Here is a 21,570-nt window from a genome sequence, read left to right on the forward strand (position 1 = left end):
GGAGCGGCGGGAGAAGCGGCAGCAGAGGGCTGCGCTGGGGACGTGGCCGGCCGTCCTGCCGGGGCGGGGCGGCCTGTGGGGCCGCGGGGGCGGCTGCTGCTCCGCAGGGGCTGGGGGCGGCGGCACCCCCGCCCTCCCGACATGGCCCTGTCGCGACACGGTATCCCACACGCTGGGCTTCTGCCGTGGGGACAACGGAAATTTCCTTCGCACCCACGCACAAAAAAGATCGGGTTACCTTCGTGAAGGGGCAGCCACAGAGGGGAGACGTGAGGAGGAGGAGGAGGGAGGACGAAGCATGGCCGCCCAGAGGCCTCATCCTGGCTGGGGAAGGAGGGAGGCCGGCCGTGGGCACAGGCTTCGGCGGCCATCACCTGCAGCCACCTGCCTTCCCCTTCCCCACGGAGGGGACGAGCGGGGTGGCTGGATGAGGGAGCCAAAAGGGCGGCCGCCCACTGCGGGCCTGCCCCGGCTGGGCTAGCCAGGGCCAGGGCCAGGGCCATCACCGCCAACCCATTGCGGTTGCCCCGCGGCGCATGTATCGTAAAATAACTCACCAGATCTCGTGTGGCTGACAAAACTGCCGAAGAGACAAGGTAACGCTTGTCTATAAATTAGGTAAAAATAATTAATAATACATATAATATATTAATGGCATTTCTATGACATGATATGGATAATATACATTAATATATAAATACCTCACAAATAATTCAGTGTGTTTCCATTTCATCAACAATCACTGGCCAATGTATTTACTTTATGGTAAGGATTATACATTTCATTATAAATGCCTTGCTGGGCATGTCAGCAACTTTTACATCTCCATTCACTTTATTATTAATGGTTTCCTGAACAGTAACGGCATAATAATGCACACAATGCAGCATGAATATTTGATGTGGCATCTATAGTCTTCCATTTATCATTTATAACAGGCTACAAAAACATTATAAAACATTTATTACAAATTTATAGATCACTTTATACTAAAACAAAGTTGTGTTATAAATACATTATTAATCCTTTATGCCATTTATAGGAATCCCTTGTAATAAGGCCTTAGCGTATGTTGCTGCACAACCATAACAAGAACGGTGTGGCAAGGAGGAAATATGGCACGGTGAGGCTGCTCCCGAGTACTGGGTGTATTCTGTGAAGGAAAGCATAAACATCTGCACTCAAAATTAATCAGGCTATCAAGGGACCGATCAAAAGAAATGCTGGGTTAACTCAAAGTTGTTGTTTTTTTCCCCTCCCTCGAAAAAGATGCTTGCTTTCTTGCAAGTTGGAAACTTGCAGTGCTGGCGCCGTGAAAGCTGAGCTGTCCTGCTTCATTTCCACACCACCTTTTCATCAGATTGATAAAATTTGTGTAATTTACGAAAAGCCAGCTGCCTAATGATGAGCAGCCCTACCCATCCTCTGTCATCAGGTAACTTAGGGGCTGGTGAGAAATAAAGGGCACGCAATGGGTTTAGGAAATGGATTTGTGGGGTTTCTTTTTGTAAGTCCCAAAGACCGTTTTGTTTAGCAGTGTGCATCCCCCTGCCATGCCTGTAATCTACATAGTGCAGCACTGGGAAACGAGGAGAAGAAAATGATGTTTGAAAACAGAGTTGTCGCCAACTGATAGTAGTACAAATGGCGAAAATCAGCTTCTGAGCCCAGCTTTGACACAGCAGTAGTTACCCCTTTAAGATTTAATGGCCCAGATGGGGCACGGCCCAGGGAACGATATTTATTTTTTTTTAAATATATTTGTTTAACATGACAATCTGTCTTCTAACACACCCGGCTTAATGAGTCAATGCGGTTAGTCCCTTTTCGTTACCTTGTGCTTTGGGAAGGGGCAGCTGGGGCTGGGTGGCAGGGGACAGACCCACGGAGTGGAAAGCCAGGCCAGAGTTGGAGAGCAGCCACGATTTTCTGTGTATCACAGGCCACTGCATTTCACCTCGTCCCTCCCTGCACTGTGCCTGGTCATCTGTGTTTGACTGAGCCGGTCGTATCAGAAAGGCATCCAGGCTTGCAGATAACCAGAAGAAGAAACTATCAGTCGCTGGCTCCAAGCTGTGCATCCCAAGAGAGGGTTAGGATGGAGGTATAGCCCTTGGTACACCAGAAGAATCAGGTCCACATTATATGCTAAGGTGATTAAAATGCCATCGCTGAAGGAGTTTGCTAATGCAGTAATAGTACTACTACTAGCCCAATAATGGCTTTTCAAAATACAGGCATCAGCGACTTCTGCAGTGTTTTTAGTTGGTGATTAACAAGAGCTCTGCGGGAGTTTATAGCTATGATGAGTCTTTAATGCACCAACAGGTAAACTAACAAGCACTAGATGGAGGGACAGGGCAGGAAGGGAGCAGAGCTGCCGGTGCAGCTGCCTACCCATTACCCACAACTGCTGTTCTCCCAAGACGTTCCTCATGGGATGATGCTTACAAATCCTTACTCTGGATTGTATTTTTCCCTGTCTTTTCCTTGGAGGAGCCTTGTATGTCCTCAGCCCATTTTGTGGACCTTGCCCACACTCACTGAGCTTTTCCCAGTGCTGCTGGGTGAAATTTCCCACCTGCGATGCACTGCTGGCTCATGGAGCAGAGCGTGTCCTGCAAATGCAGTGCCTGCTCCTCTAGATCCCTTCCTGAGGCGTGTTTGGAAGCTTGTTGGAGAGCAGCAGTGCACAGATATGGAGTGATTTATTCTTCTCTACTTACAGACATGTCTCCTTTTCTTTCTCTTCCACAGTCCTTTTTGGTTCTCTTCCTAGATACCAAACTGCAAAGGAGAAATACTGAGTGCTTCCTGACAGTCGCTATGACTAGTGGGGATCACCCTCTGCCATTACTCATAAAGTTATCCTAGTTCCCATAAGCAGCAGCCTGAACTTTACCATTAGTAGAGAAAAAACTTAAATATATCACTAGGACCACCCTAAAGCCCAAAGAAAAACAACCAACACTTGTTAGCTTGAGGACTTGAGGGAGGGGGAAAGGGTTGATTCCTTATATCAGACAACGTGGAGCCTCATGAAGCTGAGAATCAAGTAATGCATTCTTTTTCACAAGACTGCAACATCATAGACAAAAATCACATCTTTTAACTATTGTGGGAAATCAGCTGATCAAATTGAGCTACTTCATCATTTTGCTGCAGGCTGCACGCAGGGCTGTTCACTCCCAACAATAGGAAGTGTGTGTCGTAGCCAAGAGCTCTCATACGTTCCCATGCCAATGGCTTGTATTAAATTGAGGGATTCAAAACGAGAAGGAAAAAGTATGCGTCTCATCAGTAACATGCCTCATCAGCTCTCTCTTCTCAGAAGGCAGCCAGGCTGACTCCACAGAGACGGAAAGGCCCAAGCCAGGGAAAAGAAAGCCCCAACAATTTCACAGCTACTCACACAGAAATGCTTCCGCGTGATACCTGCCTCTCCTCAGAGTCTGGCTGGTGTGACCTGCAAAGTAGCAGAAAAAACGTTATTACAAAATTCAAGTCTGAACACGAATTTCCACTGAAAGAAGATGAAAGTGAAATGTGAAGTTACAGAAAGATGCACTTTGGTAAATCTCTCCACAACACATGCCTCTAAGCTCACAAATGGTAAATCCATTGTCCTAAAATCTCAAAGGACCAAAAATAGTGAGCATCAGAGCAAAGCATGTCCTGCCACATAACACAATGTCACATCAAAAAAGAAACCAGTCTCTCTCCCTTGTTGTCCCTCCTGCCCACCGGCAAGATGACCTGCCGGCTTTCCTGTCCCCTGAAACAGTGAGGTGTGAGACAGGCTAGAGGTTGATGTCAGAAAGTTATTTCCAGGCAACAAGGATGGGAGACTGCTCAGATGCTGCATCCTACACACCAGGTGAGAAGGAAACAATGAAGAGCCCATAAACAGCTGCTTGGTGGGTCAACAGAGGGTCTCAGGGAGCTGAAAGCAGCTCTCCAAGGGGATCAGGGATAGTGTTTGTTTCAGCTGACCTCCCCTCCTCTTCCGAGGAAGCTGAAAAAGGCGGTGGTGATCTCCAGTCTTTGCACTGCTGTGGCAGAGTGCTCCCTCTGGTCCTCTGGGAGCTGTAAACTTCACCGCTCTTATCAGAAAGTGAAAGTGAAGGTGCATTGTGCTCATCAAAACCTGTTGGGATCACGAGATTGGGTGAGGTGACCCATATCTATCCTGGCATCACCATGGGAGCAGGACCCACCCTGGAGCAGGAGCTGGCTTGGCTGCTTTGAAATGCTGTGTCTTATCAGCAGAGCAGAGTTTAAAGCCTGGAAACCCGATAATATTTGTTAGTGATTAACAACGTTAACGTGCTGAAGCAAAGAAGTACTTTGCTTCTTCCAAGCTCATTGTGGACATGAGTAAGTGAAGCGATGTAAGTGAAGTCTGTTTTTCCTGGCGGTGGGGGAAAATGAGGTCGTCTTCTCATTTCACAGGAAAAGAAGGGCACTTGCTCAGCATTTGGCTTATTGCTGACCTTCAAAATCCAGCTGGAACCTCACCCGGAAGAGAGGCTGGCTCTTACCTCAGTTTACTAACTTGATAGTAATAAAGTCCTTGAGATAGCATAACTTCAAAGGCCAGAACTTTCCACTTTCGTGCTGAATTGATGTGAAAAACTACAAATTGCCTTGTTTTCACCCAGACCAAACCTGAAGCACCACATGCTTTATTTGGGGGAGAACGGGGGCTCCCATAGGAAGTCTATGACAGTGCAAAATTCAAACTCTCTCTCTCCAGTCCTGGCCTAGCAGCGTGACCACTGTGCGGTCCTCCAAAGCCATTGGCACGTGCGTGTCCCCGTGTTGCTGCCTGGGTGGCTGCAGTGGGTGCAGGACGGGGGGACAGCCTGGTGCGGTGGCACTACAAGCCCTGCAAGATGACTTGTGGTAGATGTGGTTCAAGATATCCTACTCACCCTGTGCTGAGTGCCTTTAGAGGTCTCGCTCCTCTCCAGAGATGTTCCCAATAAACCCTGGAGAGCAAAACCACAAGCATCACTTTAGATTTTAAATCTCATTATTGTTTTTTTAAAAAAAAAGAGGGAGAGAGAGAGAAAGGAAGGTAATTTTATTACTCTTATGGTACGTTTTCCTTTATTTGCGTAATTGTTTAATGCTAATAAGACAATTAGCAATTCTTACAGCTTAATAATTACCCAGCAATAACTGGCCTATTGTAGCTTAATGAATTTTGTAATTGTTGCTGGGGGTCTTGACGTTCTTTTGCCCACTATCTTCTTGTGTTAGAGATGCTGTTCATGCCAACAGGGTAATGCCAAAGGCAAGACATCACCAGCTACACAGGACAGACAGATATATTATTATAAAGGTCTCTTGAATTTAAAAGGAGGGGAAAATGCAAGCTCTATATTCTGCTGCTTTAGGGCCAAATTATCTAAATACATGGAGAGGCAATGCAGAGGTTTAAAAATCAGTCCACCTTAGGCAAATGCTACCCCCATAGAAGCCAGGCTACTTAGCTGGTATGGGGCTGGCTTTAACATACCCAAAGGTAACAAAAGTCTAACCATTTTTAGCTTTTAGTGAAGAACTCCTCGAGTTAAGCATGAATCATACCGTCCTGAACCGTGGCATGGCCAGAAGGAAGTTCATTGAGGGCAGGCAGGGCCAGGATTGTTTGTCACTGACCGAGGTCACAGATGAGGTTGGCTGGAGGAAAAGGATGGCAGGGCGCCGGGGAGCAGTCCCGAGAATAGACTCCACGGCCCACATTTACACACAGACAATAAGTAACGGAGGTGGAGCTTTCCTCTCCCTTTTTCGCACGAGATTTCTTGCATGCTGCTCCTTGCAAAGGGAGGCTTCTCTTTCTCTACCTTTCCTCTTTTCTAACTGCTGGCAAAACGTCAATGCCTTTAACCATGAAACCCCATTTGTTGGCTGTTACCTGTACACCTCTCCCTGCGTTTCCGCTGTTGATGTACTGGCTTGGGCAGGTTTACCTCTGAGCTCAGTGCTGGGACTCTTCCAGTTCCCCAACGTCAAGCATACCCCAGAGGCAGCTGCCGCTGAGTCAGGAGCAGGCAGGCACCCCTCTGGTTACTCATACCCTGCTCACAGCCAAACTCACATGGTGCTCCAGGACACCCCTCACAGTTCCTGGGATGCACAGCCCTGCCTGGAGCTGGGTCAAACAGCTGCACCCCTGCTCCGGGGCATCCGCATGCATGAGGGGCCACGCTCCCAGCCACACCGGGCCTGGCAGGAAGGGGGTACGCTCGGGTTAGAGATGCCTGCTTGTGTCCAGCCAAGGCAGCGAAGGTCCACAACGTGCATGCTGGACAAATGTCCATCTCCCTCCTGAGGCTGCCACATCTGGGTCATAAAACCATGATGTTTTGATCACGGGTCATGAAAACATTTGATCTTTGCAGCAGAGAGAAATAATTTGCAGTAGGAAACCATCACAAGAGGTGCCTGGTGTTTGCGGGGGATTTGTGATCCCCTGATGCTTGCAGGGTATGGAGGTGGGACCTGGTCATCTCCATGGGAAAGCAGGTGGGCTTTGAGAGGACCCAACGTGAATGCTATCACAACATGGGTCAGGAGGTGTCACGTCCCCCTCCTCCCAAGCCTCGGCTGTCCCGCTGCAGCCTGCCTGTACCACGCCACCACCTCCACCCAGGCACGCTGGGGCCTGTTCCCAGCCTGGATGCGGCTGTTCCTGCGTTCCTGCCCGGGAAAGGGCCCTGCAGCCCCTTGGCTGCTCCAGGACTGCCCCGCTCCTCCTGGGCTCCCTTCGCTCCCCAGCCCTCTACCACCTCTGCCCAGCGCCAGCCATGCAGGCACCAAAGCAGGGCCAGCTGATGCACAGGGGTTGTGCCAGCCGTGCCCTGAGCTGGCTGCAGCCACAGGACACCAAACAAGCCTGCAGCCAGTTTTCCCTTCCCCATTTTGCCTCCCCCTAGAGCTGGGATGCAATTCCCAGTGTATCCGAGGAGATAAATACCTCCCCACGAGCCGATGTTGAGCACGTTCCCCAGCCCCACGTGGACTCCCCTCAGACACCAGCCCTGGCAGCCTATGGCTTTCCTAGGAAGCTCTTGACTACAGCAGATTGTGGTAGAGAAGTGTCTAAGCAGGGATTTTGCACCACTTTGGGATGTGTTGTCTGGAACGCAGACGGGAGCAGTGATTTCCACTGGGTGAGTCACGGGGGCCCCACGGGCTTGGCCAGGAACGACCCTGCAAACCTCCTCCCCACTCCTCTTCTGAGCAAGGCACCAGCTCTCCTTGAAGACAGAGATAGCCCCAGCCCCCGGGAGGCGCCCGGCAGACCCGTGAAGGATAACACTGTCAGCTCAGCAGGGATGGGAGGAGAGAAGGTGCTCAGCCAGGCGGAGATGAAAGTTACAGAGCACCGATTAAAAGGCAGGCGAGTGTCAGGGCATCAGTAACGCCGTTGCTAACTGTTCTAGAGCTGTCACAGCTGCCTTTGCAGACAGGAGGGACGGAGCTGTCTCTGCACAGCCAGGCGCTCCTTGACAGCCCCGTTCGCAGCCCTGATCTATTTTCAGCGATGTGCGCCAAGCCAGGCAAACCTGCTCAACTTCACTGGGTCCAAGCAGAGGATGGTGGGAACCTTCAATACAGCAAAAAGCAGAGAGATCAACCATAGACGATGCTTTTTATATTGGGAGATCCATGGGAAGGCCCAGCTCTGCAGAATAACTTCCACCCGCTCTCCCTCCCTTTGAATTTGTTTCCTGATCTCCCAAAAGATGATTTCTGCTGCTGCTGATAAAGAGAGGCTCCTTCCACCTTCTCAAACACATCTCTTTCCCCACTGGTCTGCAAAGCCTGGCTGTCCTGCTGTGAGAGGTCATTAAAAAGTTCTGCCAACATCCAAATGTCCCCAACTCCTCCAAACCAGGTCTCTGGAGCTGGTCTGCTCACAGCAGGCGTCGCCCAACAGAGAGAGTAGAAGTTGGGGCCAACCACACAATTTGGTTTTGCCCATAAACATTCCTAGTTACTGCCCTGGAGAGGGGTTTCTGGAAAGCCCAGCCTGCAGGGAGGATCTTCACCAAAGCACCACTACTTTGTTTGACTTGCTGCCTCCGCATGGTAACAGTTGTGAGACATTTTCCTTGCTCCTTGATTGAAAGTCCTGTGAAAAGTCCTTTCCCAGTCAGTCCCACAAGTTCTCAGTTGCTCTAGGCCCACAGCAGCACCAAAAGAACTACCTCCCTGCTCTGACAAACTGAGCAGTACCTTAATGATGCCTGATAAGGGACTAAGGTAACAGGAGCCAGTAATCTCACCAGGAACCCTTTAGACAGGCATTAATCCTGCTGTCACCAAGCCCCTCAGGAAAACCATTTCACTGACTTGATCTTCTTCAGCTGTTCCTCCCCATAATTTATATGTAGCTAATTGCCACAGTAGTGGCTCCGGATGTGAAGCAGATGCTGCTGAGGAAAAGAGCATGTTGCGTCCTTAAGTGATGGCTCTAATCTCTTTATTTAAAGGCAAGGCTACTTACTGTTGATGGGAGGTTTAGAGCTCTCCCTTTTCTCCTCCCTCTCTCTGCAAAGCCAGCCGGACATTCATTCATATTTTGACACATTAGCAAAAGTGCTCAGCTGTGGCACTCCTCATTTGCAAGAATGGACAATATTTCTCCACCCGGCCACCCATGAGGTCACAACTGTCCCTGCCACCAGCAAGGAGATACAGACTTATTTACAGCTATCTATAAAATTCCTCCAGGATCTTTGTCTTTAGAATACTACAAATATTCTCTACTAACAAGTGGAGTGCCAGAGGAATAGAGACAAACGACATGAAAGCGAACTGGTGACTAGAATTAAGCGAGACTGGAGAATGAGTATATGCGGCAGTTATTTCTCTGGAGCAGAGGGAAGGAAGACACCTCCTTTTCTGTCCTCAAATGACAGCTGGCAAATAAGCCATCATCCCTATCAGCAGACAAGGACCAGAGAGCAGCGGTCAGAAGAGTCACAGGGAGGAACTGGTGGATCCCAAAGAGAAAACCCAGCTGCTTGTTTGAAGGCTCCACTGCGACAGTGGCCAGCTGCTGGGATGTTTGCAGATCTAACAAGAAGTTTGCTTTATTTGTTTTTAAAGAAAAGTTTTGTAAGGAACCTCTTAAAAGTTGTCCTGTCAGCAGTTACTGCTGACCAAACTCATCTATTATACCCCATTGACCCCTCTAAACCTCCTCCATTTCCCGCATATACTGTAAAAGGCCAAGATAGCTCTGTGAGCATTCGGCCATGGAGACGGACATGCTTTGTCTAGAATAACAAGAGGTTGAAGAACAGGGAGAGAGGGATGTTGAGCTACACCCAAGGCAGCATGGAACAGAGAAAGGCACAATGGAAACAAAGAGAATTTTAATTAAAAAAGAAAAACCAACCCCACCCACCCCCAGAAACCAAAGTGGTCTCTCCTCCTGCACATTCCCTCCAACACAAGAGAGTGCAGAGACTTCAAGTGCAAGGGCCAGCACTCCCTTCTACTCTCCCAGCAGCTCTGCCTTCTTGGAGAGACAAAAATCCCAAACAACAAACTGACAGCCACTGCCCCAAGACCCCATGAAGGAAGTGGTCCCTGTTTGGCACAATGTTCAGGAGATTTTTCTCTCACAATAATGGTGCCTTAGCCAGACAGATTGATCCTTGCCCCATTCTGATCTTCAGTCAGCATGCTCTCCTCTTCCAGCACAGTCTAGCCTGCTACATCACCTCTTTGATCTTCCAGTACATGGGCTGAAATACACTGTCTTCTGACAGGGCTTCAATGCAGCTGATGAGTCCAGTTAAATTAATTCCTCTGGAAATGGAGCTCCCAGAACCACATGTTCATATCATGGCCTCCATGTGCAGAACCTTCAAGGCCTCTGAAATCTGAGAGCTGGTGTCAATCTGGCCGTACATCCCCACCAGGAAGGCCCTGTGCAGTAACACTGCTGCGTGCTCTGTGAAAAGGAAAGACAGCATGAGGACTGACCCAAGAGCTCCAACATACAAGCACGAACAATCCACCAACAAACACCGGGATGAACATTCACAGCTGCGCAAGAAATTCTCTCCTTCCATAAGAACATGGCACAATCCACCCTCTAATAGCTCCGTGGGTACGTGATCACATGAGGGATCACAACTCAGAGAAAATCCCAAGGAGCGAATCTACTTCAAGGAAGCCTCCCTATGACAAATCTCCCGTGATGCTCAGACCAAAGCTACTATTGATGTAGATCACCTACGTGTTTGATGGCCTGGTCTAGGCAACACTGACTCTTGGCAGCTTCCCAGGGAGGCTGTTCCCAGCACAGGAGCCCAGCTTTGACCTTTGTGAGGCCAAGCATGCACCAAAGGTGGCAGATATTAACTTACCTTGGCAAAGGAGGGTGTATTCAGGCAGGTTCCTCAGTGCTGTCTGCACCACCTCAAAGTCTCGGCTGCCAAGGCAGTACATGAAGGTCGGAAGGAAGTCTGCAGCAATGCTGGGAGTAAAACGTGATAGTGTCAGTACAGTCCAGATCACCATCAACAGGCACGCAAGACGGGCAGCCAGTGCCCATCAGTGACTTGGGATAGACTAAGTTCCAGTGGTCCTCACCTGGGGTTGTTCTGAATGGAGCGCAAAGCCAGGCTAAAGGCCAGATTTCGGCACGACTCCTCCGATGAACTCATCAGCTTCTGTAGGTTTGTCTGAAAGAAGATACATAAATTAGGATCACAGGGCCATCCAGGGAGCGCAAACTCCTCAGACTTGCGTTACTACCCCTCCAGCACCAATCCAGCCCAAGACACATCCAGCAGGTACTGGCTGAGCCAAGAAATCCCTCTCTGTAAGAAGGATTTGAATACTTCAAAGCACCCTTCTGTAATCTTATTCCAGTGGGACAGCTGAGTTTTCCCTAGGCTCCAGTGTTTTCAACAGAGCTGTTCTGCTCTCTCCTTGCCCCAATACTGGGAAGAGGACAGAGGGTTAATTCTTCCTCTGACATAAAGAGAAGGATGATGGCAGACCCAGTATGCAATGGAGAGAAGATAGTAGGGAAGTAAATACTGCCTGCTGTCAGAAGGTCTAACTGAAGATAAATTTCTCCTAAGATGCTGCAACAACCATCCAAAAAGCAGAGGAAGGGTAGTACTTAAGCTGGCTGTGCAATACAGACTCTGGTGAAAAGAATCTTTTCCTTCCAGTGGCAGTCTGAGACACTAATACTCACAGCGAAAAAGGAGAGAATTTCTGGCCTCCGTCTGGACATCTCATCAATGTCTGTCAGCACCTCCAGGATGTCTGGTGGAAGACATAGATTGAAAGGGGTGACTGAAATTCACTGATCCAGCAAAGGATCTTTTTCTTTTTGCTTACAGATCCAATCTCCCAAGCAGTCATGTCTTCCCACCTGCACACAGAGCTAGAGTAATAAAGGCATTCCTCAAAAAGGAAGAGAACAGGTAGGTGATGTGCTAGATCAGCACATGCCAACCTGCCCAGGCAGAGGCCAGCAGCACTGTCATGCCTCAGACAGGAGAAGGAGTGGAGTGGGGTGTGAGGTTTCAATGCCAGAACACCTTCTTCTGTAACTGAAAGATCTTCACAGAAAGCCTCTTTTAAAAACAGTGTCCAGGCAGGATTTCTTCCCCCTGTTTCTAGTGTGGAAGGAAAACTGTCATCCCCATACCACAACTTAGGTCTGGACACCTGTGATTTCAGAAGACCTTTGGAGAAGAAGCATGTTGTTCCCATATGCCAGATTAACACAATTTTCTTCCATGAAGGCCATTTGGGGATTTCTAACAAAATCCTGCTTCTCATCAGTTTGGTATTTTTATATGATTTAAAAAATGGCACTCCTATCAGCACTCCAGACCTGGCTCAACATGAACAGCAGCGCTCCTTGAATTACTCATACTATCTCCCAGAGCACTTACAAGATCTTTGAAGAGCCCCAAAGCAGAGGCAGTTGAAGCACTGTAGAACTAAGTAATAACAGCATCATAGGAAGCCTCTGTCACAGAATCACAGAAGATTAGGGACAAGTTCATCCAAAACAAAGCCACATCCTAACTGCTGGAGACTTCCAAACACAAGACTGAAACAGGAAACTAGCCTGTAGCTGACAGATAAGCAACATGGCTGGCATCTGTCTGCATTTGCCCCGTGTCTTTGTACTACTCTGCAGTTCCTCACTTACCCTCAACCGTCTGGCCTCTAGAGAGCCTCTTCATATATGGGGCCATTTCAGCTGGCGTGAGAGGAGTGAAGAGAGACACGCTGACAAGGGGGAGAGAGCCAGCTGCTGCTTCATCTGTGGCGGAGAGAGAGAGAGAGAACAGGTGACTCCTGACTATGTACTTTTAACAGGGATACAGGTCCAGTATTCCCTACCAGTATAGTGGTGTATCATGAGCCGACCAGCAATACTGCAATACAATTCCTGGCTCTCAAACTGTCTCTAGCCTCACTGCACCTTCTGGTACCCCTCAGCTGATGCAAAGAGAAGAAACCTTCTTGAGCTGTGCAAGCTTTCCCATGCAAGTTGTAAAGAAAACAGTGGAGAAGTGGATGCACCCTTAGGGTCTCTTGACAGGTCAATCCTTAAGTGTGGCTGAGGAAGGCAAAATCCACAACAGTGAAACTCGCCCATGTTAAAAGCTGTTTTTCTGCTGCAGTAGTGATATCACTGAGAGGAAAACAAATTAACCCATCCCAGATATTGGCTCAAAATTGCTGAGTATACAAGTGGCATTCTCCACTCTAAATACCCTTTCACGGGACTGTTACGAGAAGTACGAGCACAGCACACAGCCCATAAAAGCATCTGTGCTCCAAAACATACTGCAGGTTCACCAGCTGGGATAACTCTTGCCCCCACTCAGACTCACCATCCTTCTCTTCATCAGAGCCCCTGTCCAAGATGCCACTCTTACTAGGCAGACTCAGCCCAGCCAGGAGGGACTTCAGCATGGCCAGGTCACTGTTGTCTGATGATAGGTCACTGGGGGAAGAGATGGCATGTTTAGCTGTCAATAGCAATAAGGGCATGAGGACAAGTAAAAACAGATATATGCACACTAAAACAAATAGCTTCTCGGAAGCAGAAACAAGATTTTTCCTTTCATCGTAACTGTAACTCAAATGCATTTTCCCCCGTATCTGCAGGTCAAACCCTGCAGCCATCACTCAGGGAAAAGACTCTCCTGCTGGCCCTCTGGAAATGACTGCAGGGCACTACAATGCCTCAGTAGAACATGTAGGCCATTATGTGAGTTGAAATCATCATCTGACTTCCTTGGGATCAGTTTTTACTTACAACAAGGGATATGCTGCTCATCTCAATAGAGACTTAAGGGAGCTAAGTGTGAAAAAGTGCCATATTCATAGCTATTTTGTCACATCCTCTTGCCGTCTTCTGTCTGACTGCGCAAGCTCTCCATGAGCTAACCATGGGCTAACTGGAGTAAGGAAGCTTACTGGAGTGGATCCGAGTGCTTCTGCAAGAAGGAGACAGCTGCCTGGGCATTGCACGTGATGTACTTGTGGATAAACTGAACAAACTTGCTGATGAAGGCAGCCAGGTGCCGTGAGGATTTTCTGTAGTTCTGAGAAAGGATCAAGAAGATGAGAGTTAACAAAAAAAGCAGCGATGCACTGCCCCATCCTGCACCTCTGGGGACCAGGGAGTAGCCTCTTGATCTCCTGCCTCCTCTTTAAGCTCTCCAACGTACTTGATACACTTTTGTGTTCTTAGGTATATGACGGTTTTTCTTTCAAATGGGAGAGAGCTGGGCTGGCCCTGCGTTATGAGCTTCTCCATCTAGTGGCTAGCAGCCCGCGCATGGAGGGGGAGCAGAGACTTTCCTACCAGCAGCAGACGGATGAAGGACAGGAGACAGTCCCATAGTGCCACCTGGTGCTCGTTCTGGAAGACCTGTGGCTGGAGCAGCTCCAGGATCCCCAGGACGTGGATGAAGAAGGTCAAGTGGTTCTGCTGCCTGAACTCCTGGAAATTGAGGTGAACACGGCCGTGCAGCAGTGCTGCTATCATTGGCAAGTGCCTGAAATGCCAAACAGAAGAAAAGCCAGATCTAGCCTCTTCCTAGAAAATTACATGTTGTTACACCTCAGTTCCTGAAAGGAAGCGTCTCTTATCCTCTCCCAGGGCTCTGGATTTGATCCCTCTATCCATAGAATCAGCAAGCCCCATTTCCCACCCATATTCTGTTCTCTAGTCTCCAGCTCCAAGAGGACTGTTTCCAGACAGACAAGGAGCCAAATGAGGTGCTGCCTCATTATAAGAAATATGACTTTGCTGCCCTTTCTCTTGACTTTTGTACGTGAATGTGGATTCTGTCACAATCGTCATGATTGCTGCAAGTTTGTTGCCCTTCTAGGACAAGGGTGGATGCTTTTCAATGAAGGTCAGACACACAGAGGGTGAAAGGGGAGAGTGGTACCTAAGAAGTAGGATGGGATGAGCCACAGCTAGCTTCCTGCAGGCCATATTGGCATCCCACACACGGCTTTCTGATGACTTGGAGTCACTGGTGTCTGCGAGGAGGTTAATGAATCTGTGAACCAGGGCATCGAGCTAGAAGAAAAGTAATGAGTAAACAGTTAAGAAGTTTAAAGCACAATCAAGCCCCTGGCTCTTCAGCAGTGTTTCCTAATTCCTTTCCAGCTACAGAGGGGGTTAACAGAAATTATTTTCAGGTGGAATCTGCGAGCAGATGCAACATTCCAGCTGGCACAGGATCTGAAGTCCACAGTCCCTACAGATATCAAAGCAGGATCAGACGCCTGCCCACTTGTGCTTTACAGAAGCCTTTGGCACACACGAGCTTGTGGAGCTTATACTATTTTATAGAAGGATGCTGGAAAATAAGCCATACCTGAACTCTGCTCCTGAATGCAGGCAGGGAAGGGGCAACAGAAGAGCAAGGTAAAGAAACCAAAGTGACCCAGGATGCTTTTGCCAGTCCTCTCCTTTTAGACTTGTCATCAAGGTAGCATCCACTCTGGGTGCGCAACTGGAAAGGGGCCTTCCTATGCCTCTAATTTTACCTTGCAAGTGCTGCTGTCTCTGGCTCCTTCACTGGTGAGAAGCATCTCAGGCATAGGCACAAGGAGCTCGGGCAGTTGAAGGTATATCTGAAGCAGAAGGTCCTGGCAGCATTTTCCCACAGAGCTGAAGGAAAAAGGGAGAGGTCAGCCACTGGTTACTATGTTAGTTCAACCAGCAAACCTACCAGGCCCATCAGATTAGTAACAGCCTTCCTGTGTACGGCAAACAGACCATGTAAAAGAGCAGCAGTGTTTTTTGAGTCTTTGCTTCTTTTGAACTACTCAAATCATTCACAATCTACAGGGATCTATCCACAGTCTATGAGGATCCATCACTGGGCCATTTGGAGTTAGAAAACTGCAGTTACGAAGGGGCACAGGACAAGAAGGCTCTGTTTACATCTCCAGTGAAGAGTTCTTGCACATGGTACTCATGGTCATCCACATCCCAATTGGAAGAGCAGTCAGAAGCACAACTATTCAGACTAGCCAGCCTGTTCTCTACACACCTGCCCTCCATAGATCCTTGGCATAGTCTGCACTGGGAGGCAGTACAGTGCAACGGCAACTGAGATTACTCAGTATCTTTTCTAACACCACCATTAAGCAAGGTTAGGATTAGGTCAGTTTGTTTCACTGCCACAAATACACCATTTTCCTGTTCTTCCCACAGTGCTAACATAGCTGTTAGGAAACAATCTAGTCTCCATTCAGCTTTGAGAGCAATCGTAATGGGCAGAAGCAGGATGCATTATGAGCAGTGATTCAAGGGATGAGTAGACAAGAAATTCCACATTATGAACTGGTAATTAAAAATAACTATTGACTTAAAAAAAAGCCAAACATAAAACCAACCAACCAAACAAAAAACCCACAAAAAACATGGCAAGCATTTTGTTCTGAAGTCCTAAAAGCAAAAGGGCCTTGAAATGTAACTTTAAAAGTCACCTTCCTGGTCCAAGTACCACTTAAAATGACAAGTAACTACAATTAGAGTAGACAGTGCTCCCCATTTGCAACCCCACCTGCTTCCCCACTGCTGGATACAGCTGGTCAGATACTCCGTTACTTTTTTGATGCTCTCAAGGTCCCCATGAGAACAACTGAGCAACAAAGGCAGTCGAGACTGGATGAGTGTGCAGGAGGCCTCTTCTGTGTTCTGGTATCTGGTTTCTGCTTCAGCCAGGATCAGCTCCACCATGCTGATCAATTCTGATGCCTTTAGGTGGAGCACAAATTCCTCACGGCGCTTCTGTAATGCAAGAGAACACCCAAAATTAATCCAAACTGAATCCCTAGATCCTTAGTTCCTTCTAGTCACACTTTCCCCAACTGGAATAGAACATCTCTTAGGACTAAAGAACAGCCCCATATCTAGAGCTCTGAAAGCATGCATCACAGCCCAAAATGAAATCTCTTTACCCCTCTTCTACTTCTGAACTCAGTTACTTCCAACTCAGCACGTGCAATGGGACAGAAACCATAACTCAGTCACCAAACCAAAGAAATTCCTCTGTGGAGAAGAGATGCAACCCCCATTTCTCGGTGAAATGGGAATTATCCCACACTGGGTTTTAGCTTGCTCACCACCATAGCCCTGTACCTAGATGTTTAATGGATATTGTGGCAACTGCTGCAGGAGCTGCAGAGGAAATGCCAAGTGGGTAAACTTACGTGTGTTCACATCAGCTTTTTGGACTCAAAATTGCCACTGTAATATGTAACACAGCAGAGCAGCTAAGTAACCAGCTGAGGTACAGGCAGCAAACTTGGCATCCTGCACCTGTATCACTCCAGCCACCTCTGGGGCTGTGGAAAAATCAGGCATTGTGAAAGCATTGCCTCTCACTCCATCCAGAGAGGAATCCTGGAAGAACTGAACCACTACCTGAGGAGTTCTTTGGTCCCTTCCCTGCCAGATCCGAGGAATGTGAATACAGGCCCACAAGAAATCCAAGGATGCAGTTGGGTCAAACCTGCCAGAAGACAAAAGAAGACAGATTTGCAACTAGAGTCACTGCAGCCCTCGAGGAGCACACAAACACATGGTAATGTCTCTAAACATCATGAGTACTGTGAAGAAAGAAACATCTGCAAATGTAAAAATAGGATCCATTAAGTCCCAAGAAGGGGTTTGGTTCTCTTCCCAGATTATGACTAAATATTTGTTGCAATGAGCACAGCACAGGGTATGGAGCTGAACAAATGGCATTCAGCAAGAGTGTAGCGGCTACAAGGAGTCTTGCACCACAAGGCCAGGAGTTGGTCATCAACATAAACAATTGGTACAATCAGATCAGTGATCCTACTGTCCCAGTGTACAGAACATCCTATCCTGGCTGTTATCCTAGATTGCAGAAATTAATGAAATTGTTAGTGAGCAAAAGACCAATAATAAAATAATCAGCAAACTGAAATACTGCCAGCTTTAGAAGTATTGCTAGTTTAGTCATGTCCTGAATCAGGTGTTAGCATTTCCTGGTCCATAAGCGTAACAAGTTTAAGCAAGATACTACTACAGTGGCACTTCAGTATTTGAGAGCAATGTATAGAAGCTGAGAGCTAGGCCTGCTCCAGAGATCAGAACTGGGAGCCTGATGCCAGGAAGGGGGTTAGAGAAAGACTGGTAATGGAGTTTAGTACAACTAAAAGATCCAGCACAGCCTGCCCAGGTACAGAGACTGCCGTCAGTTTGCTATCCAAGCCATCTTTCAAACCCCATGTTCCTAAAGATTATCAACAAGGGCAATGCTAGACGGATTACTCAGTGATTAGCACTTCCTGTTTAGAACACAGCCAAGTCTTTATGTGCTGCTTCCATCAAACAGCAGGAAATATTTATATCAAGGTACACAAATCAGCATGACTGAAATCAGCATCCTTCTTACAAAGCCTGGTTTTGGCTGGGTTACATCTCCTGGCAGATGCGCTGTGGAATGTGGCAGCTCTTGTTCTCCGCTTCTGTTTGTTCTCTCTCAGACACAATGAGTCGCCCAACTCAAAATGCCCCAAAAAAGAAGACTCACCTTTGCTCCCGGTTTCTGCAAAGCAGAAGCCTGATGCACTGGTGCAGCGTGGTCCAGCTGGACTGGTGAGTGAGCAGAGCCAAGAGATAAGGGTGGAAGGAGGGCACCTGGGACCCTGCCTGAAAGGACCAAACAAGGAAGAGATGTAACAAACAGATCCTTGCTGCGAGGTGGATATAGGAGATACTACGTATATTACAGAAGGATGACAATCCAGGCAAGTAGACAGCACAGAACACAACACATGGATTTAGGATTTGAACTGCAGTACTTTCTAACAGAACATGGCAACAGCCATGAAATTCAGTTTTAGTCTGAGCTTCAGCATAGCACTTCTGGGCAAGCTATGTATCTGTCTGCAAAAATACCAATGAAAACACAGCTGGTGGGGCTGTTATGGGACTATGTTGTGTCTGTAATGCACTTCAAAGTCCTGAAAAGAACACAGCTGAGGAAATATAAAGATAAGATGAAACATAAGCCTTGCACTGAGAAGGATGCACCAGAATCCCCCTCCTAGTCAGCCTGTACTGCTTTGGAACCGGTATAGCAACATGTGGCAAAACATAAAACTACCCCTTGCCCTGTTTCGAGGTGCAGGTCAGTACCCCAGGAAGGTGGTTTCAGCACAGTAGTCCCTCTACCCGACAACTCTTACTTTGTTCCAGGAGAACAGTAGCTTCTGCTGGAGATCAGGGCAGCTGCTGATCACCTCTGGGTCCAACATCTCCAGCCAGTCATTAAGAAGACCAGAGGACGGCCCTAGCCAAGCTGCTTCAGTACTGAGGAGAAAACAAAGCCAGTACGAGTGGTGATGTCATGAACCCAGACCTACCAGTGAATTCCCATCATTGCCTAGGCTCACCCGCAACTGTCCAGCTCCTTCTTCACTGGTGTTTCTTCTTTGTCCTGGAGCAACAAGGAGCTCACCACAGCAATTGGTTTCATGGCAGGAAACCTGGCAGTTGTCTCAACAGTAGCTGAGAAGAGGACAGTCAGGAGTTCCTCCAAGTATGGAGACTGAGTTTCAATCAGACCTTGAAGGACTAGCAGAGGGAGAAAGATGTCACTCGTTAACTTCAGGATGTGGTGAAAGCTATGGAACCTTGTAAGAATATCATGAAGGCAACCAGTCCGGCATTCCTGACAGCCTGGCTCAATAAGGAAGAGGGAAGCTGTTTTTAGCTGGGATAGTAGGCTTCTATTTCTCATTTTGTTAGTGGAAACCAACAGTTCGCCGAGAGACTTAATCCCAGCCCCAGATCACAGTTTATAAACCCACATACCAGTGCAGGGAAGGAGTTGATACTAGATGGAACCAAGTTTAGATCAGTTCATATTTTCTGATCCAGGCAGAAGGCAGCTTCCCACAGCCTGCACACAAGGCACTCCCTTGCTGGGCTGGCAGTTCAACCTGCTGCTGCAACAGGGAAGGAGAGCAGAAGGACAGCCATACCTTTGCTGATGAGCTCTGGCTCCACGTTACACTTCTCTCCTGATTTCAGGGTTGCAATGATGGCACGTACTGTGGAGCTGATCAAGTCAGGGTCACGACGGAAAGTTAGAGCTTCTGTGAGGTGCAAGAAGCCACCTCGAACTGCAAAGAAATCACAGCGTTGGCATCACAGGGCCAAGCCAGCCCCCACATCAGGCTTCCCTTCTACAGAAGCCCCATGTGGCTCCAGAGCACAACTACTCAAACATACAAACACACTACACTCTACTGCCATTTTACTCCCACCGAAACCCTTGACAGCTCTTCTGAATGTTACAGGGACATGTGGCTAAGAGAAAACTCTATAACCACAAACCCATTTCACGCCTAAGCACTTGGTTACAGACTCCTCCTGCCAACAGGTGGAAGATGATAAACAGCTCTACAAGTCATGATGTGACCTTGTTCCAGAGGCATTCTTGCATGCTCATCTTTCAGGACTACAGCTAGCACAGAATCCCCGGCCTGAGCAATTAGAAGTTTTCCCTGAAAGATCTGCTGGGCTTGGTGAGATGCTACCAGGTGTCTACTGCAAACCCCCAGAGCTAAACTGCTTGTCTGCATCCTCATGGAGTTTATATAGCACAGTACAAAACCTCTCTTTGCTACTCCTAAGCACACCTCTCCAAAAGGCAGCCCGCCCACTTTCTGCTCTGGGTGCAGTTGTGTTTCTGTCCTTTTCTTCTCCCACTCTGAGTCCCATAAGTTGCACAACACCAGTACCATCACTGATCCTGTGCCTTGAGGAGTACTGCACAGCAAAGGCCTTCAGCTGAGCACGCAGAGGACCATCTTCCACTGCAGGGTTCTCCAACCACTGCAGCATCTGCATGAGGACTTTGAAGAAGAGTGACGAGAAGGCAGTGTCTTGTGGCATGCAGCGCTGGAGAGAACAGCAAAAGAGACTTGCTTATACATGCTTCAAGAACACAACAAAGATAGCAGGAAAGATGCAGATAGTGGCACGTACTGCCAGGAATACATAGTGCACACCTAATCTGTTGGACCATAGCTCACCCAAATCAAGGCAGCAGCTTCTAGTATACAAATGCAAGGCAGAAGACTCAGTCACACACACAAAATACCTCTCCCAGCATAACTAGGGGTAACTTTGTGCCTTCTTTCATCATGATAAAAGGAATGAGATATTTCATTGAATAACTTGCAGCCTGCTCTGAAGATTTCTTTAAGGAATTACAGACTTCAGCTCTCAAGTTGTCTGCAAATATCCTGGCTTGCAAGACATGTCCATGCTACAAAACAGCACAGACTAGAGATCACAAAACCAACAGAGACCCACAGCCACAAGCCACCACGTTACTGCACAGTTACGAGACTAGGTAGGGTATACCTAACCCTGCATGTAAGCCCCAATTCTCAGCAGTGCTAGGCTAATGTGGCCAGCCTGCATCCAGATACCTATGTCCAGGCAACTTGAGTCCCTCTGTATCATGTTCCCCAAGGCTCCATTTCCAGCATTACACAGGTAGAGGGTCTGCACACATCAGAGCAGATGCACTGCAGACTTTGTTTCCTCCTTACCCCTTTTTGTTAAATGCTACAAAGATTCTCATCTTGAGCTGCTCACCTGATACTGGTACAACTGACGCATCAGTGGGCAGGAGATGAAGTGGTTGCGATGCATTGCCATCACCAACGCACCACTGTGTGGCGAGTTCATCAGTGCAGCTACTGCCTGGAGAAGTCGTGCCGTGATCCCGGTCACCTGTGTGTTCCCCTGGCGGATGCGAGCCAGCTCCTGCCCCAGGGCCTGCTGTAACGCCAGGGCAAGTGGGCGCAGGTTTGAGTTCTGCCATCGTGGGTCTGGATTTAGTGGGAAAAGCTGGTAGGACACAGAAGGAAATATGTTTATGAGAGCAAACGAAAGGACTTGCTATACAATACACATCCTGAGGCAGGGGACGGATTTACCTTGTACAATCATATTGATTGTAGGCTAACTGG

At 48.1% G+C, this 21,570-nt stretch overlaps 1 protein-coding gene across 2 annotated transcripts in view; it reads right to left on the reverse strand.

Annotated features, from left to right (window-relative positions):
* Nucleotides 1–5,601: 5,601 nt before the first annotated feature.
* Nucleotides 5,602–21,570, reverse strand: part of INTS1 (integrator complex subunit 1) — a 33,187-nt gene continuing 17,218 nt past the window's right edge. Inside the window, exons 30-47 of one of the 2 annotated variants that reach the window (XM_082312723.1) lie at nucleotides 21,194–21,448; nucleotides 20,329–20,488; nucleotides 19,567–19,707; nucleotides 18,976–19,156; nucleotides 18,769–18,892; nucleotides 18,111–18,229; nucleotides 16,973–17,060; nucleotides 16,110–16,336; nucleotides 15,085–15,208; nucleotides 14,478–14,611; nucleotides 13,886–14,078; nucleotides 13,495–13,622; nucleotides 12,906–13,018; nucleotides 12,215–12,328; nucleotides 11,243–11,313; nucleotides 10,627–10,718; nucleotides 10,401–10,510; nucleotides 5,602–9,982 (exon numbers count right to left, since the gene is read on the reverse strand). In XM_082312723.1, the coding sequence (XP_082168849.1) occupies nucleotides 9,867–9,982; nucleotides 10,401–10,510; nucleotides 10,627–10,718; nucleotides 11,243–11,313; nucleotides 12,215–12,328; nucleotides 12,906–13,018; nucleotides 13,495–13,622; nucleotides 13,886–14,078; nucleotides 14,478–14,611; nucleotides 15,085–15,208; nucleotides 16,110–16,336; nucleotides 16,973–17,060; nucleotides 18,111–18,229; nucleotides 18,769–18,892; nucleotides 18,976–19,156; nucleotides 19,567–19,707; nucleotides 20,329–20,488; nucleotides 21,194–21,448 (2,490 nt within the window). In that variant the 3' untranslated portion in view covers nucleotides 5,602–9,866. The remainder of the gene's footprint in view (nucleotides 9,983–10,400; nucleotides 10,511–10,626; nucleotides 10,719–11,242; nucleotides 11,314–12,214; nucleotides 12,329–12,905; nucleotides 13,019–13,494; nucleotides 13,623–13,885; nucleotides 14,079–14,477; nucleotides 14,612–15,084; nucleotides 15,209–16,109; nucleotides 16,337–16,972; nucleotides 17,061–18,110; nucleotides 18,230–18,768; nucleotides 18,893–18,975; nucleotides 19,157–19,566; nucleotides 19,708–20,328; nucleotides 20,489–21,193; nucleotides 21,449–21,570) is intronic. The other variant, XM_082312724.1, reaches the window with a different exon arrangement.

The sequence above is a fragment of the Platalea leucorodia genome (assembly GCF_965183815.1).
Source record: "Platalea leucorodia genome assembly, chromosome: 5".
NCBI lineage: Eukaryota > Metazoa > Chordata > Aves > Pelecaniformes > Threskiornithidae > Platalea > Platalea leucorodia.